Genomic DNA, 14010 nt, shown 5'->3' with positions numbered 1-14010 from the left:
ACCATAAAAGCGAACACTTTTACAACTTTCCGAGCTGATCGACGCGCAGCAGCAGCGGAGGAAGGGCGGGCACTGAGGCCCCGCCCACCACAGCTCGACTCTGACACCAGCGCACAGCTAACGGCTAATGCTATCGAGGTAGGCTAAATGACAAAATACCGATTCCCCCCCCGAGACTTTTATGTCATAATAGATCGAGGAGTGATCCTTTTTACTAACTATTCGCTTCGTGGAGGAAACCACATGTGTGGGTCAGACCTTCGTGTCAAGACGCTTTAAGTTATTAGAAGCAAACGTGGGCGTTAACTCGTATTAATTAACGTTTCTTCTGATACAAAAATGCAAGTATATTCTCATGGCAACGTCTTTATAAATCCAATCACCAAAAAGGAGGTGGTTCGGTCCATTCCTTGTGTTTTGTGAAAATCCCTGCTGGTCGGAGCCCAACAGCGCCGCCTAACGGTGCGCATAGAACTGCAGCTGGAAGCGTCGGAACACGCCCTGAACGATCTAACAGCAATAAGACGATCCAAGGATCTAAAAGACTTTTACCCGATCTTCCATGGACCAAGTACTGTACTGTACTACTACTTGTATTGTATCACATAACTTCAACCTTACTCTCCCCACTTTTCTGTTGCCTCAGCCTTAAAGTTTCCTGCCCGACCTCAGAGTTGTGAATGAAACCAAAGATTGTTGTTGATGCATTCCGGCCGATAGCCCACCCTGTTATTCTGACCTTTTTCAAGCACCTTGATGATAACCCGAGTCAATGTCCATAGTCCTTCCACCGAAGTTTACCTCCTGCATTTTTAGCACAATATTGATCTTTGTCTCGTAGTAAGAATTAGACTTATCCCACCACCTGGAAGAGTAAAATCACAGTCAGTTTCATCATTTAATTGTCTTCCTGTCGGTCAGACCTTCTCCTCCAGGTTTGCGATGGCGTCATTTGTGCCCCAGGGTCCAAAGCCCACGGACTGCGTCACCAAGGTGGCTCTGAGTGTTTCCTGTCAGAACCTGCTGGACAAGGATCATTTCTCCAAGTCGGACCCTCTGTGCGTGCTTCTCTTGAATACCTCTGGGCCACACTGGTGTGAGGTAAACTGTAGTTTTCAGACACTTTCACACACAAAAGTCTGTTTGTAATAAGATTCACATCCAAACATCAAGGGTGACCGGCTCCCTACGCAGACTTGTAGGCTGACACACCACATATCATATGGAATTCACTATAAGTCACACTGAGCTGTCATCCATCCACTTGTTTTTGCTACATAATTTATATAACGCCTGCTAAAAGTTTTGGAACTGACAGAAAGCAACAAATGGGAGATGATCCTGCCTAAACGCTCACTGTGTCATGTATTTAACTTCACTTGCTCTTCTTGTGAGGCGCTGGTGTGTATAACCTGACGCTGGGTCATTAGATGCATGTGGAGAGAGATATTTTCATCCTCCCTGATGACCTGGGACCGACCCATTAATGGGCTCCCAGATGGTTTTACACAGGCTGAAACAAACTCAAACTCACCGGCTCCAGACTCATCATTAAAACGCTCACTACCCCGATTACATCTGGGTCGCTTACGCGGCTTCAGTCTATTTTTACATCTGCATTGTATGAAGGACAAGCTAGATCAGATAATTATGGGCTGTCAGGAGAGTGAGAGTGGGACAGAATAAGTTAGGCTCAATTATCACACCTCTCTAAAACTTAAAAAGACTGAAACCAAACATTTTTGTGCAAAAAAAACTGTGACATTGAAACTCGTATCTTTTCAGGTTGGCCGGACGGAGAAAATCATGAACTGCCTGGACCCCGCCTTCTCCAAAACGTTTGTCATTGACTACTACTTTGAGGTGGTACAGAAGCTCAGGTTTGAACTGTACGACATCGACAGCGACAACTGCAACCTGCAAGAGGCCGACTTCCTGGGTGAACTGGAGTGTACCTTGGGACAGGTTGTCATCCGTGTTTGTGACAGAGGCTGGTTGTTATGTGGTTAAGGGTTTCAGAAATGTAATTTTTAAAATGTATTTTCCCCCAGATTGTGTCCTCTAAGAAACTAATGAGACCACTTGTGATGAAGGACAAACGTCCAGCAGGGAAGGGGAGCATTACAGTGAGTTTAGCATGTTTTTCTTTTTAAAGCTCCTCATTTGTTGCGCTCACAGTTTTTAACTCAACACTCTGTCTGTCTGTGCAGATATTTGCGGAGGAAAGAACTGACAGCAGGGTGGTGGAGTTTGAAGTTGCAGCCCGAAAACTGGATAAAAAGGTATCAAATTCAAGTCAAGTTTGAATTATTTTTATTGTTATTTGTGGTTTCATCGGAGATGATAAAGCCAACACAATTCTGAAGCCTTTGAAGGAAGAGAACATTTTTTGGGGGTCTGACAGCCTCTGTGATGCTGTGATTAGCTTGGATTTGGTGTGAAACATTCTGTTTACCCAGGATTTCTTTGGGAAGTCGGATCCTTTCCTGGAATTCTACAAACAGACTGGAACTGGATGGCAGCTCGCTCACAGAACAGAGGTGCCGAAAAACACGCTCACTCCCTTTCTGCTTGTTCCAGACCTTAGATCATAACGTGTAGTACAGGATTACTAGAAGCTTTATCCTGTAGCCGTACTGCACTCTAGTGTATTTATGAATGTCAATATATTGCATTAAATCTGTTGTGGGATTTATTTTTATTTGTGAGGTGCAAACATTTTTTTAAATTCTTTAGGTGGTCAAAAACAACCTGAACCCAACATGGAAACCATTTAGAATCCCTCTGCAGTCACTGTGTGGTGGTGATGTGGAGAAACCAATAAAGGTAACACTCACACACACACACACACACACACACACACACATGCACACGCATGAAAGTTTAGTACAAATCTTAACCCTGTTCATTAACGCAACATTAAATTGGGGAAAATCTTCACCTCTTAGATGTTTTTCCTTTTGTAGCTCTGAAGGACACGAGTCCTGGACCTTAAATGAAAAACATTACCATTATTTGCAGATGAGAATGTTCTTGTTAATTCTTCTGAAAAATACAATTTTTGATGCACTTTATGAATGATTTAAAGGCAGCACATCCAGGAGGTGAATAGTTTTAATCGCACTGAAGGTCATTTTATCTCTTTTATTGCTAACACATGGTTATTGTGCACAGGAAAATCACACTTACTGTAAAAACCCTCACTACGAGTCTCCATTGTTAATAGGAGGAACCTTGTGAATGTTAAATATGTTTTTGTTAAAATACCAGAGTCTGTTATGCTGTTTTCTGTTTCCACTCTTTTAACCCCATGAAGGCATGCTCTACAGCCCCGGCTGCAAGTGAGTTTAGAGTCTCCTCCTGAGTGCCTTTCTCACCCAAGTGTCATATGACAGCCCATAATCCTAAACAAACCTTCATCTATCTTAAAGGAATAAGTATTAAGAAAAAGACTGTCCAGTCTGGTAGGTTTGCATTGTTTACTGCAAACAGACAATGAGACGTCAGTTTTCATTCAAAACTCACCGAGCAACACTGACCTTTGTGTACGAGCTGAATTTCCTCCATCAGTATGTTAAAAAAGACCCATGGGATCATTTCTCAAAGGACATGTTTTCCATTAAGATGGACTCTTTACAGTTTCCGATGAGCATTGGTCCTGGGGTACCCAAATCCAGTCCTCGAGAGTCCAGCCGGGTTTTCTGTCCCCTGGCAGAAACGCTTCCTCCAAGAAAAGTGGGATCCCAGGTGAAAGCGTGTCTGCCTGGTAGGACAGAAATCCCGGGGGGGTGGGGGGGGGGGGATTTGGGCACCCCTGTCTCGATCAGCTGTAGTGTTCCAGTTAGTCTGCTGTGTGCAGTGATCCCTTCATGCCATTTGTAGATCTGTTTGTCTTTTACCGGGTGTCTTTTACCGATGTTTGTCTTATCATTATGTAGTAATTAGCTAGGCGTGTTAATGGGTAATTGCCTGACTTTCTTATGGATGTGTATATTTGTAGGTGGACTGTTTTGACCACAACAACAGTGGCTCTCATGAAATAATTGGGTGTTTTGAGACCAATCTGGCCCACATTCAGCAGGCATCAGCAACATACGCGGTAAGATGTGTGGAAGAAAGCCTAAACCAACCTGTTTCTCCTTTCATTTCCAAATTTGCTGTAGGTCCAAGTCACATTTTAGGGGTTTCTAACCAATATATGTGGGGTTTCTTGCACCTGCACTGGTCTCTGTTTCTGTGGTGTATCTGAGCTGCACAGTGCTGAAGCCTGAAACCAGCATTTGGTTTCTCCTCAGGCTGAGTTTGACTGCATCAACAAAAAGAAGAAAGAGAAGAAGAAAGGATACAAAAACTCTGGCGTTATCATTGTGAAGAAATGCTCGGTAGGTCGTTTTTCTTGGACTCTCTGTTATCTGTAAATGTGAGTTTGGTTTCAACCAAGAAGACAAGATGTGATTTTTATTTTTTTAGATCGTAAAGGAGTATACATTCTTGGATTTCATCATGGGGGGCTGCCAGATTAACTTCACTGTGAGTGACGTCAGTTTTTGTTAGGTGCATTTTGGGAATGCATTTGCTGAGGACGCTTTTTCTATTCTGTTGTCTTTTTCCCTGCATCCCCGGATCAGATTGCTATTGATTTTACTGGTTCCAATGGGGACCCCAGGTTGCCAAACTCCCTGCATTACATCAACCCTCAGGGCTATAACGAATATCTGTCCGCTATCTGGGCGGTGGGCAACGTCATCCAAGACTACGACAGGTAAATAAGCTCGTTGTAGCCCAGACAAGAAAAGTACAGATTTGATTTGACCAGAAAAAGCAAAGGGGGTCTATATGCTGAATCAGATGGGATTATTCAGAAAAGACTATGACAATTCAATGTTTCTGCAACAGTAATGGCAACATTTGTTGAGGACAGGTGGAAATTCTGACTACACAGATCTTTCTGTTTGATTTAAACTATGTCAATGTGAATAATGTCTCCTGTCCCATCCTGACTGTCCAGTGACAAGATGTTCCCTGCTTTTGGATTTGGTGCCCAGATCCCTCCAAGGATGCAGGTAACTGAGCTTTAAAACAAATTGAGGGCAGAGTTCATCTTCCTTTGGCTGCTAAATGTTTCACAATGAAGCTGTTTGTGTCTGAAGGTTTCTCATGAGTTTCCCATCAACTTCAACCCATCAAACCCATTTTGTGCAGGTAATAATTGCTTAAAATCTGTGACTTATCAGTGATAATCCATTAACTATTTAATCTAAATGACTGTAATATTTAAAAATTAATCTTCATTAGCACCTCACAAAATGTTAGGCAAATGGCTGAGTTAGGAAAGAGATTAAATCGATTCACCAAAACAACTAAAATAATTGCAGCGCTAGAGTGTCGATCTAAACTGCTACCATAAATCCAACGTTGTCTGGTTCTGGTAATGGCCCGTGCCTCTGCGTGTTGTCCAGGCATTGAAGGTGTGATCCAGGCCTACCAGCAGTGTCTGCCCCAGGTGAAGCTTTACGGCCCCACCAACTTCTCCCCAATCATCAACCACGTGGCTCAGTTCGGTAAACAAGCCGTTCATCAACAAACTGCCTCCGTGAGTTCTGAACGTTGCACCTTGTTGTTTATTTAAAAGAAACCTTTAATCAGAGGAAACCTTCCGGCGTGTTGTCCCTCGCAGAATTACTTTGTTCTCCTCATCATCACCGATGGAGTCATCACAGACATGGACGAGACCCGTAGTGCCATCGTCAACGCCTCCAGCTTGCCCATGTCCATCATCATTGTCGGCGTGGGCGGGGCCGATTTCACCGCCATGGAGTTCCTGGATGGAGATGATGGCATTTTGCGCTCCGCTACAGGCCAGGCCGCCATGAGGGACATTGTCCAGTTTGTACCATTCAGGCAGTTCCAAAATGTGAGCCCCGTCTTCAAGCCGAGCCTCTGTTGAACCACACACCCACCCAGAGTTATTTCTCATTTTAGAATAATGCCCATGATTTGAACGTCTGCACATCTTATTTCAGGCGGGCGCTGCAGCCCTTGCCCAAAGTGTACTGGCAGAGCTGCCTGACCAAGTGACCTCGTTCTTCAATACATTCCATCTGAAACCCCCCAGCGAGCCCAGTCCGTCCTAGAAATGTAGGAGCACCTGTAGCTTCTTTCCCCTCCTAACCCAGATTTACCCATCTGACACTGTCAAATGAAACACTCAGCAAATCACAACATTCAATTCAAAACTGGCTGCAGCCATGGAAACTCAAACAATCTAGGAACATTGACAGGTACAGGCTCATTTTGTAGAGGAACAGTTGTAGTAAAGCTGACAGCTTGATGAAATATAAGGTGTTGCAACAGTACTCAAATGTTGCAAATGTTTGCAATATTCAGTCCGCATTTAGGGACAGTCGTGAACGTTAATTTTATTTATATCAGCGTCACTCCTGCCTGTTGCCTCTGGACATGTTGACTTCACCCTTCTCATCAGAGAATGTGTGTTTCTTCTCCTCAGGCTCCTCAGGAAATGCTGACTCAGAGCGTCTTAGCTGAAATCCCTGGCCAGGTGACCAGCTTCTTCAACACCATGAAGTTGAAGCCACCCCATGGTGACACGCCTGTCAGCGACCCTCCAGCATCTGCACCCCCCAGTGATTTATCATCATGAACGTCTTTAATGCTGGAGTCTGTCCTCTCTAAACTGCATCCTCTCGGGCTGTGATGAATAGAATATGTAAATACCAACACAAAAAAGCCATTACGTACTGCTAGTCAAAGGTCTTTATCATAAATTCTTAATTTAAATGTGGTTTTAGCTAACTTAAGTGACATGATTGTAAAGCATTTCTATAAATTCAGAATGTGGTTACTGCAACACTCGATAAGACAAAGGGCTAAAACACCACCTGGGCTCATTTATCCTGTCTAGAGATTACACAACATTTTGGTTGGTTGGGGGGGTATATATCCTTTTAAACAATTTCAGAGAGTTTATTGCTATATACTGTAATAGCTTTTTTTACAGTCATGTTTACATCAGGAGACCACCCACATTACAGTGGATTCATTTTTAACCAGTGTCTCACAGAATTTATATCTTTATAAGTATACGTATCACAAAATCATAGCTGTTTTTTGTTTAATATTTTATGTTGAGTTCTTGACATACTTTAAGTGCCAGGTACATGGTTTATGTGTACAGTAATGATGACACCAGGAACCTTTTGGCCTTGTGTTGATCACATAGAGAAGTTATAACACTTACTGACTTGTGAAAATGGTCTGTAGCGTTTCATTTATTCAAGATGTGCCTTGTTAATTGCACTGATTGTGAAAGGTTTTTTATTTTCTTTTTTTACAAAAAACGTCTGCAGTATTGCATAAATCGATTTTATAACTGCTTCCTTTTGTTGATGAATGTAAATTATAACAAGTGAATGTGTTGTTTATAACCTTATAACAGACACAGTAATGTCAAAATAAACAAATATTTACGGCACATCCGAATTTCCATGAATTCAGGGCGCGCATTACGTCATCAGATGACTAATGGTGAAGAAATTACCGGTAGTGACAATTTATCTCGTTATTTCCCGGTAACACTTAAGTAGAACAGACGGATGAAAGGCGCAGGATAGTTTAGTAACGTTGAGTCTTAAATAAATCATTTGAATTCAAAACTGGTCAAACATGCCCTAAATGTGCAAATTTACTTTATTTACCGTAAAATGATTGATCGGTCACGGCGGTGGGCGTGGCCAGAGGCTCTATAGTGTCCTCGTAAAGGCGCGTGATACGTCAGATTAACCGACTGTCAGTATCACTCCCAAAATTTCTCTTTCTCTGTGTTCGGTGTCTCGTCCGTCATTCTGGTAAGTGTAAGTTAAATGTAAACTTTACTTATTATTAGTAGACGCGTGCTTAGCAACGCATTCAACCTTTACTGCGCTTGCTAGCCAGCTAGCATGCTAGCGTTAGCCGTTGCATCTGTCTAAAGTTTCTAAACATTATAGATATGTTACTCATTTAAGTGTGATGTTGACAGTCCACGCATGAGCTTTCACCTTCCTGCACAGTTTGCGGAAGCTATCGAATCACTGCATTTGATTTTGTTTCCGCATTCTAACTTCTCTATATGTTGAGAAGCAGTTGTTAATGATGTTCAAACATTACAATTATACGACTGCTTTAATGCCTATTTACACTGTAATTGTGGTCCGCTGTGCTTCCGATGACAGTTTTCACGTCTCTCCAGACAGTCGGACATGGCTGCCCAGTGTGTAACCAAGGTGGAGCTCACAGTCTCCTGTGACAATCTCATGGACAAAGACATCGGCTCCAAGTCTGACCCCCTGTGCGTCCTTTTAATGAGCAGCTCGGACTCCAAGTTTTATGAGGTCAGTAGGTTATGGAGGGTTGTAATAACGCTCCGAAAATTTAGTGGTATATGGATTTGGAACACATTCCCAAGTTTAGATAAGGAAGTCACTTAAGTGGGTTCATTGCACATTTTCGAAAAAGTATTGAGTCAACTTTAAACTCCATGTTGCATAAAGCAGCTGCAGCATTGGGACATATTCCTGTTTTCTCACTTCTGATTGTTGGTCACAGGGGTTTCGCTACACTATGTTGTACCTGCAATAAAGCCGGCTGCTGTTTCATGTTTCTCAACAGATCGGACGCACAGAGAAGATCCAGAATTGCCTCAACCCCAAGTTTGCAAAGAAGTTTCTCATCGATTACTACTTTGAAATGGTGCAAAAGTTAAAATTTGGAATTTACGACATTGACAATAAAACCATTGACCTAAGCGACGATGACTTCCTTGGAGAATTGGAGTGTACTCTGGGCCAGGTAAGAGGGTCTCTCACCTCCTGGAAGGAGTTCCTCTTCTCCCATTTCCTGCGATATTTATCACTTTGCAAAGTAAAAAGAGCAACAGCACACCAGCATGTTACAAATGAAGATCAAACACCGCTGATAACCACTTACTGTGTTGTCTCTTGGCGTAATCTGACCCCAGATGTTCACTTTACCTCTTTGTTTTGCCCTTGGCACTGGTCGTGCAGGCTGAGATGCAGAGATTTTGTGCTCATTACATATTATTTTTTTTAATATGACAGATTGTGTCCAGTAAAAAGCTGACCCGACCACTACTGCGGAAGAACAAATCCCCTGCGGGAAAAGGAAGCATCACGGTGAGAGAGAAGTGCTGCCCTAGTTTGACTGTTCTATGGGTTCTGTTGCTGTGATTGTTATCCCTATTTTCTACGGTAGATCTGTGCCGAGGAAATAAAAGACAACAGGGTGGTGAACTTTGAGGTGGAAGCCAGGAAGTTGGATAACAAGGTTTGTGTGGGCGATTTATTCTGCGGCCCATTATCGGATGGTCACGTGTTTATTGCTGAGTTTCATATTTCCAGGATTTCTTTGGAAAGTCGGATCCGTATCTGGAATTCTTCAAGCAAACACCAACTGGATGGCAGCTGGCTCACAGGACAGAGGTAAAAATCAGACCTTCTTATCAAACACCTGCAAGTTATAGTGTGTTTTTTCTTATCAGCACTTTTCCGTGCGTAATTTCCACCGTTTTGGGGCATCAGGTGGTGAAGAACAACTTAAATCCCACCTGGAGACCTTTCCGTATCCCCCTGCAGTCCCTGTGTGGAGGAGATATGGACAAACCTGTAAAGGTCAGCAATCGTTTTTGTTGTAAACTTGTGCCAGCCTGCACTTATCTTTGAACCGACAGATGCCGCAGAGAGGCATCAAACTGTCTCTTGTGCCAACCATCGCTTCGCTTCTTGTGGTTTAATGTCGCTGTCACAAAGATAAATGTATGTTTCGGAGCCGACAGCGGTCTTTGGTGCAGCGTGTCGACTGAGACGGGAGCTTTTAAGATTTCTTGACTTTCGTGTTTTTTAATTTCCGAAGCCGTCGTGTCAGGAAGGAGGGTGTATCCATCTGTACAAGTGAGTTTCTCACTGCGTTGCTTCTCATGTTCCTTCATGGGTGAAGTGTGTGAATGAAATAAATGGAGGAATCGTAGAGGAGAGCCGGCCCTCCAGCTCCATCCTGCTGGATCTCCCAACCAGAATCACATTCGTCTTTCCTCTCTTTGCTCATCTTGGAGTCATTTCACTCTGCATCTTTCTGGTTTATTCGTAGTTGAAAGTTGTCTGAATTTCACATGCATGGTTCTGCTTCTGCTGTTGTCTTTACCTCTAGACTGAAGTGAAACTAAAGACTCAGTTCACTCAAAGCACAATGAAATTAACACCTGGTCCATGTAAGGGACACAATTTAAATCGAGAAGCCGAAGATCCTGAGCGAACTGACCCTTTAAATGTGTTCACGTTAGGTGTGAAGGGTTGCATCATTTGCCGTGGCGTCGTTTTTCTTTCTGCGTCCAGGTTGAGTGCTATGACTACGACAACGACGGCTCACATGATCTGATTGGATTATTTGAGACCACAATGACGCGGCTGAAAGAGGCATCACGATCTTCGCCGGTAAGAATCTTCTCCCTCTCGCGTTCTTCACCCACCGTTTCAGAGCCTGAATGCTCTCAAGCATGTTTCGGAATGACTGGAAAAGTCTGGAATGACTTTTTTTATCCATCTTTCTTTTGTCAGGCAGAGTTTGAGTGCATCAACAGTAAAAAGAAGCAGAAGAAGAAAGGCTACAAGAACTCTGGAGTTGTCAGTGTGAAGTCCTGCCAGGTGAGGTGTTTCTGTTCCTGCAGGCTGAAGCTCCATTTAATTCTCCCACTCGGGACAAGCATGTGAGTAAGGCTGTGGTTTTTAACGACCGTAGGTGGTGAAGGAGTACACCTTCCTAGATTACATCATGGGTGGCTGCCAGATCAACTTTACCGTGAGTCTCAGCTTCTCTGTTCGGCTTTACCTTCAGCGTTCTTCTACTGCGTCTGACGTCTGCTGCCTTTTCACCAGGTGGCCGTCGACTTCACAGGGTCCAACGGGGATCCCAGATCTCCTCAGTCTCTGCACTACATCAGTCCTCAGGGCGTCAATGAGTACCTGTCTGCTATCTGGTCTGTCGGCAATGTCATCCAGGACTATGACAGGTGCGTATGAGAAAGGAAGCGCACGGACCGACGATAAAACCTGAGCACGTTGGTTTGCTTTTAACGCGGAAGTGTTGTTGTCCCTCCCTGCAGTGACAAGATGTTTCCTGCGTTTGGATTTGGAGCCCAGATTCCTCCTTCCTGGCAGGTCAGACTTCATAGAAGATTCATTACACAAAATAATCCATAATAGGATGGAAAACTAATCCATTTAAAATCTTCCGTCACAGGTTTCCCACGAGTTTCCTCTTAATTTTAACCCATCTAATCCATTTTGTGCAGGTGTGTGTTCAATTCACCGCACATGTGGTGACGCTGCACAGGGTTTTAAGCGTGTGTGTGTTTGTGTGTAGGCATTGAAGGAGTTGTGGAGGCATACAGAGTCTGTCTGCCCCAGATTAAGCTCTACGGCCCCACCAACTTCTCTCCCATCATCAACCACGTAGCCTGCTTCGCCAAACAAGCGCTGCAGCAGACCACCGCTTCAGTGAGTGCTCCTCTGCTGGAACAGCAGCACTCAGCCTATGCAGATTTATTGTACTTTGCTGTACGTTGTTAGGAGAGGCTTGTTCAGCAACGGTAAAAGGTAGAAAAAGAAATGAACTAAACATACCCGGAGAGGTCCTTAATAGTTTAGGTGTAGTTGGGTAATTGCCGTTGAAAACAGAGCTGTTTCTAAAAGAAAACAACTGTGATGTGATTGGATATTATAGCACAGCTGACACAACTACTCTGCTGTTTCATTCTTTCCAAAGCAATACTTTGTTCTCCTCATCATCACCGACGGAGTCATCACAGACATGGACGAGACCCGGAACGCCATCGTCAACGCCTCCCGCCTGCCCATGTCCATTATCATCGTCGGCGTGGGCGGGGCCAACTTCACCGCCATGGAGTTCCTGGATGGGGACGACGGACGCCTGCGTTCCATGGCTGGCGAGGCCGCCATGCGCGACATCGTGCAGTTTGTCCCTTTCAGGCAATTTAAAAATGTACGTCGGCGTGTTCTGTGGCGTCCGCTGCTCAGTCAGGAGCCATTTCATTGCTTAAAACCGGCTGCTGTAAAATCTTTCACTAAGTCATAACCCACGACGGCATGCACACGCACACTCACTGGTGCACATGTCCAAAACCCTGGAAGTCCCCGCCCAGCTCACTGAGCTGACTTGTGTGCCTTGTTTATTCCTGTCTTTCCAGGCACCCGCCCAGGCTCTTGCTCAGAACGTTTTGGCTGAATTACCTCAACAAGTGGCCTCATTCTTCAATTTATTCAAACTGAAGCCTCCCAACGATCCCAGTCCTTCATAGGGGTACTCCAACTATTTTGAGTTATAAACCCCATGAACATGCAATACTTTGCAACTCTTACCCCCCACCCCCATCCTTCACTGCATGACTCCATCATAAGTAGCGACTCCTCCTGGTCTCACACCCATTACAGGTCACCTGTTTCTCCATCATTAGTGCAGCACATTCTGAGGATGTGGTGCACCGGTGATCTTCAACTTTGGAGGGAAACTCCACTCTGGCCCTTGAGTCAATGCCGTAGGCTTTGTTCTTTACATCGGAAAGTGTTGGCACCCATAGATGTGGAGAATTCCTCTGCTCATTGCGACTTAATGACCCGTGATGTGATGTTCACATTCCTGCTGCACAGACCTGATTGTGGGTTGGAGCGATGTAAACGGACCTAATCAGAACCTTTCCAGCGTTAAATGTGGGTTGAATCCAATCGTAAAAAAATACATTTTACTGTCAGAGTTTCCAGAGTGATGTCGGCAAATCTTGTCAGAAAACTGGAAACAAAAGTGTCTTTGGTTACACTCTGAAAACAGCTTAAGGTGAAAGTCAGAGGGAGTTTTCCTGTTTCCATCTTTATGACTTCTTCCTTCTCCTTAAGCTTCCTGCATTCTAATGAATTTACAGTCGACCAAAGTTAAAAAAGGAAGGTTTTTACAACTCTGTGTCCCATTTCCTTTGCAAGGCTCCTCCAGAGGCTCTGGCAAAGTCCGTGCTAGCGGAAGTTCCCACACAGCTGGTTGAATTCTTCACCACTATGAAGCTGATTCCACCCAACTCCACCGGTCCTGCACCAAACACTTCAGAAACGCCCTGATACTGCAGCGACAAGGATGGGAAACAGTTAACAGCTTTATCTATCACGCTCACTCCCTCGCCAACCAGAAAAAAGGACAAGCTGTTATATCAGTTTACTTTTTTGTCTTTTGAGTGACATTCACAGGGAAACAAACTTTACAAACTTTACAATCTTTTAATGGTAGGAACTACACTCTTTACGGCTTAATTCTGTTGAAATACAAACTTTAGCTTAGCTACTGCTGCATTTCCTTCTTGTTGCACACTTTCCTGTGCAGAAATTCCAAATTCTATGTAAAGCCAATTTTTGAAAAAAATTCATGTCAAAAGTATTCATTTTTAAAATGCGAGGATAATATTATCATGGTAGATTTCGTTTTACTGCGTCAATCGAATTACTCCTTTTATATTTGACTTTGGTGTAATCCAGTTATTTAGCATTCTGGACCGTCTTGCCTGTTTCTTCCTGTTATACAAGTGTTGCCTTATAGCCTAACAGTATATACATCTCTGCCCATGAAGCCTGTATACATCAGTTATATTGGTATCCAATGTCTCTTTAATCTATAGTACTTGCAATATGTGGATTAAAAAATGAAGCAATTATTTCACACTTGGTAATGTTTTTAATTATTGTGGCCTGTTGTACTGTGAAAACAATATGCTACATGATCAGTGACGTGCAGTGAGAAAGCTTAATCCAAGCACGCTTTAGGGCTTTTGCTGCCACCTGCTGGATCCCCGAGTCAAAACCATGAGTGCGTGGCCAAAAACGTCCATTCCTATAGATGCATCTAGGTAATGAGCATGTGTATATATATATATATATATAT

At 43.6% G+C, this 14010-nt stretch overlaps 2 protein-coding genes across 7 annotated transcripts; both read left to right on the top strand.

The window, feature by feature from the left end:
- The first annotated feature begins 15 nt into the window (after nt 1-15).
- On the top strand, nt 16-7492 carry LOC101061952 (copine-3-like). 3 transcript variants are annotated; one of them, XM_029843005.1, is made up of 17 exons: nt 16-138; nt 922-1101; nt 1786-1965; nt 2052-2126; nt 2211-2282; nt 2460-2540; nt 2737-2826; nt 4001-4099; nt 4296-4382; nt 4471-4530; nt 4629-4762; nt 5009-5063; nt 5151-5202; nt 5460-5593; nt 5678-5914; nt 6024-6138; nt 6509-6651. In XM_029843005.1, the coding sequence occupies exons 2-16, from the start codon at nt 943-945 to the stop codon at nt 6132-6134; spliced, it is 1626 nt and encodes a 541-aa protein (XP_029698865.1). In that variant the 5' UTR covers nt 16-138; nt 922-942; the 3' UTR covers nt 6135-6138; nt 6509-6651. The 3 variants fall into 3 exon arrangements, with proteins under 3 accessions (XP_029698865.1, XP_011606077.1, XP_003967895.2); XM_011607775.2 differs by lacking the exon at nt 6024-6138 and having other exon boundaries at nt 6509-7492; XM_003967846.3 differs by lacking the exons at nt 16-138; nt 6024-6138 and adding an exon at nt 191-571 and having other exon boundaries at nt 6509-7492.
- Nucleotides 7493-7704: 212 nt separating this feature from the next.
- Nucleotides 7705-13788, top strand: LOC101062181 (copine-3). 4 transcript variants are annotated; one of them, XM_011607779.2, is made up of 17 exons: nt 7705-7865; nt 8249-8390; nt 8668-8847; nt 9117-9191; nt 9271-9342; nt 9417-9497; nt 9597-9686; nt 10407-10505; nt 10629-10715; nt 10810-10869; nt 10947-11080; nt 11174-11228; nt 11311-11362; nt 11434-11567; nt 11836-12072; nt 12278-12390; nt 13065-13203. In XM_011607779.2, exons 2-16 carry the CDS (start codon nt 8259-8261, stop codon nt 12386-12388), a joined length of 1599 nt encoding a protein of 532 aa, XP_011606081.1. In that variant the 5' UTR covers nt 7705-7865; nt 8249-8258; the 3' UTR covers nt 12389-12390; nt 13065-13203. The 4 variants fall into 4 exon arrangements, with proteins under 4 accessions (XP_011606081.1, XP_003967896.1, XP_011606079.1 ...); XM_003967847.3 differs by lacking the exon at nt 12278-12390 and having other exon boundaries at nt 13065-13788; XM_011607777.2 differs by lacking the exon at nt 12278-12390 and having other exon boundaries at nt 7720-7865; nt 8232-8390; nt 13065-13788.
- The last annotated feature ends 222 nt before the right edge of the window (nt 13789-14010 follow it).

This window comes from Takifugu rubripes, chromosome 10, assembly GCF_901000725.2.
Source record: "Takifugu rubripes chromosome 10, fTakRub1.2, whole genome shotgun sequence".
In the NCBI taxonomy this organism is placed as follows: domain Eukaryota; kingdom Metazoa; phylum Chordata; class Actinopteri; order Tetraodontiformes; family Tetraodontidae; genus Takifugu; species Takifugu rubripes.
Note: the sequence above shows the minus strand (reverse complement) of the source record. Positions and strands in the feature narration are given on the sequence as shown.

Bases quoted from the DNA above. Each gene is read 5' to 3' on its own strand.
- LOC101061952 (XM_003967846.3), top strand. The intron at 1,966-2,051 runs GTTGTCATCCGT...ATTTTCCCCCAG, and splicing joins TGGAGTGTACCTTGGGACAG to ATTGTGTCCTCTAAGAAACT. The intron at 2,283-2,459 runs GTATCAAATTCA...CTGTTTACCCAG, and splicing joins CCCGAAAACTGGATAAAAAG to GATTTCTTTGGGAAGTCGGA.
- LOC101062181 (XM_003967847.3), top strand. From the start codon at position 8,259: ATGGCTGCCCAGTGTGTAACCAAGGTGGAGCTCACAGTCTCCTGTGAC. The intron at 10,716-10,809 runs GTGAGGTGTTTC...TAACGACCGTAG, and splicing joins TCAGTGTGAAGTCCTGCCAG to GTGGTGAAGGAGTACACCTT. The intron at 11,568-11,835 runs GTGAGTGCTCCT...TTCTTTCCAAAG, and splicing joins TGCAGCAGACCACCGCTTCA to CAATACTTTGTTCTCCTCAT.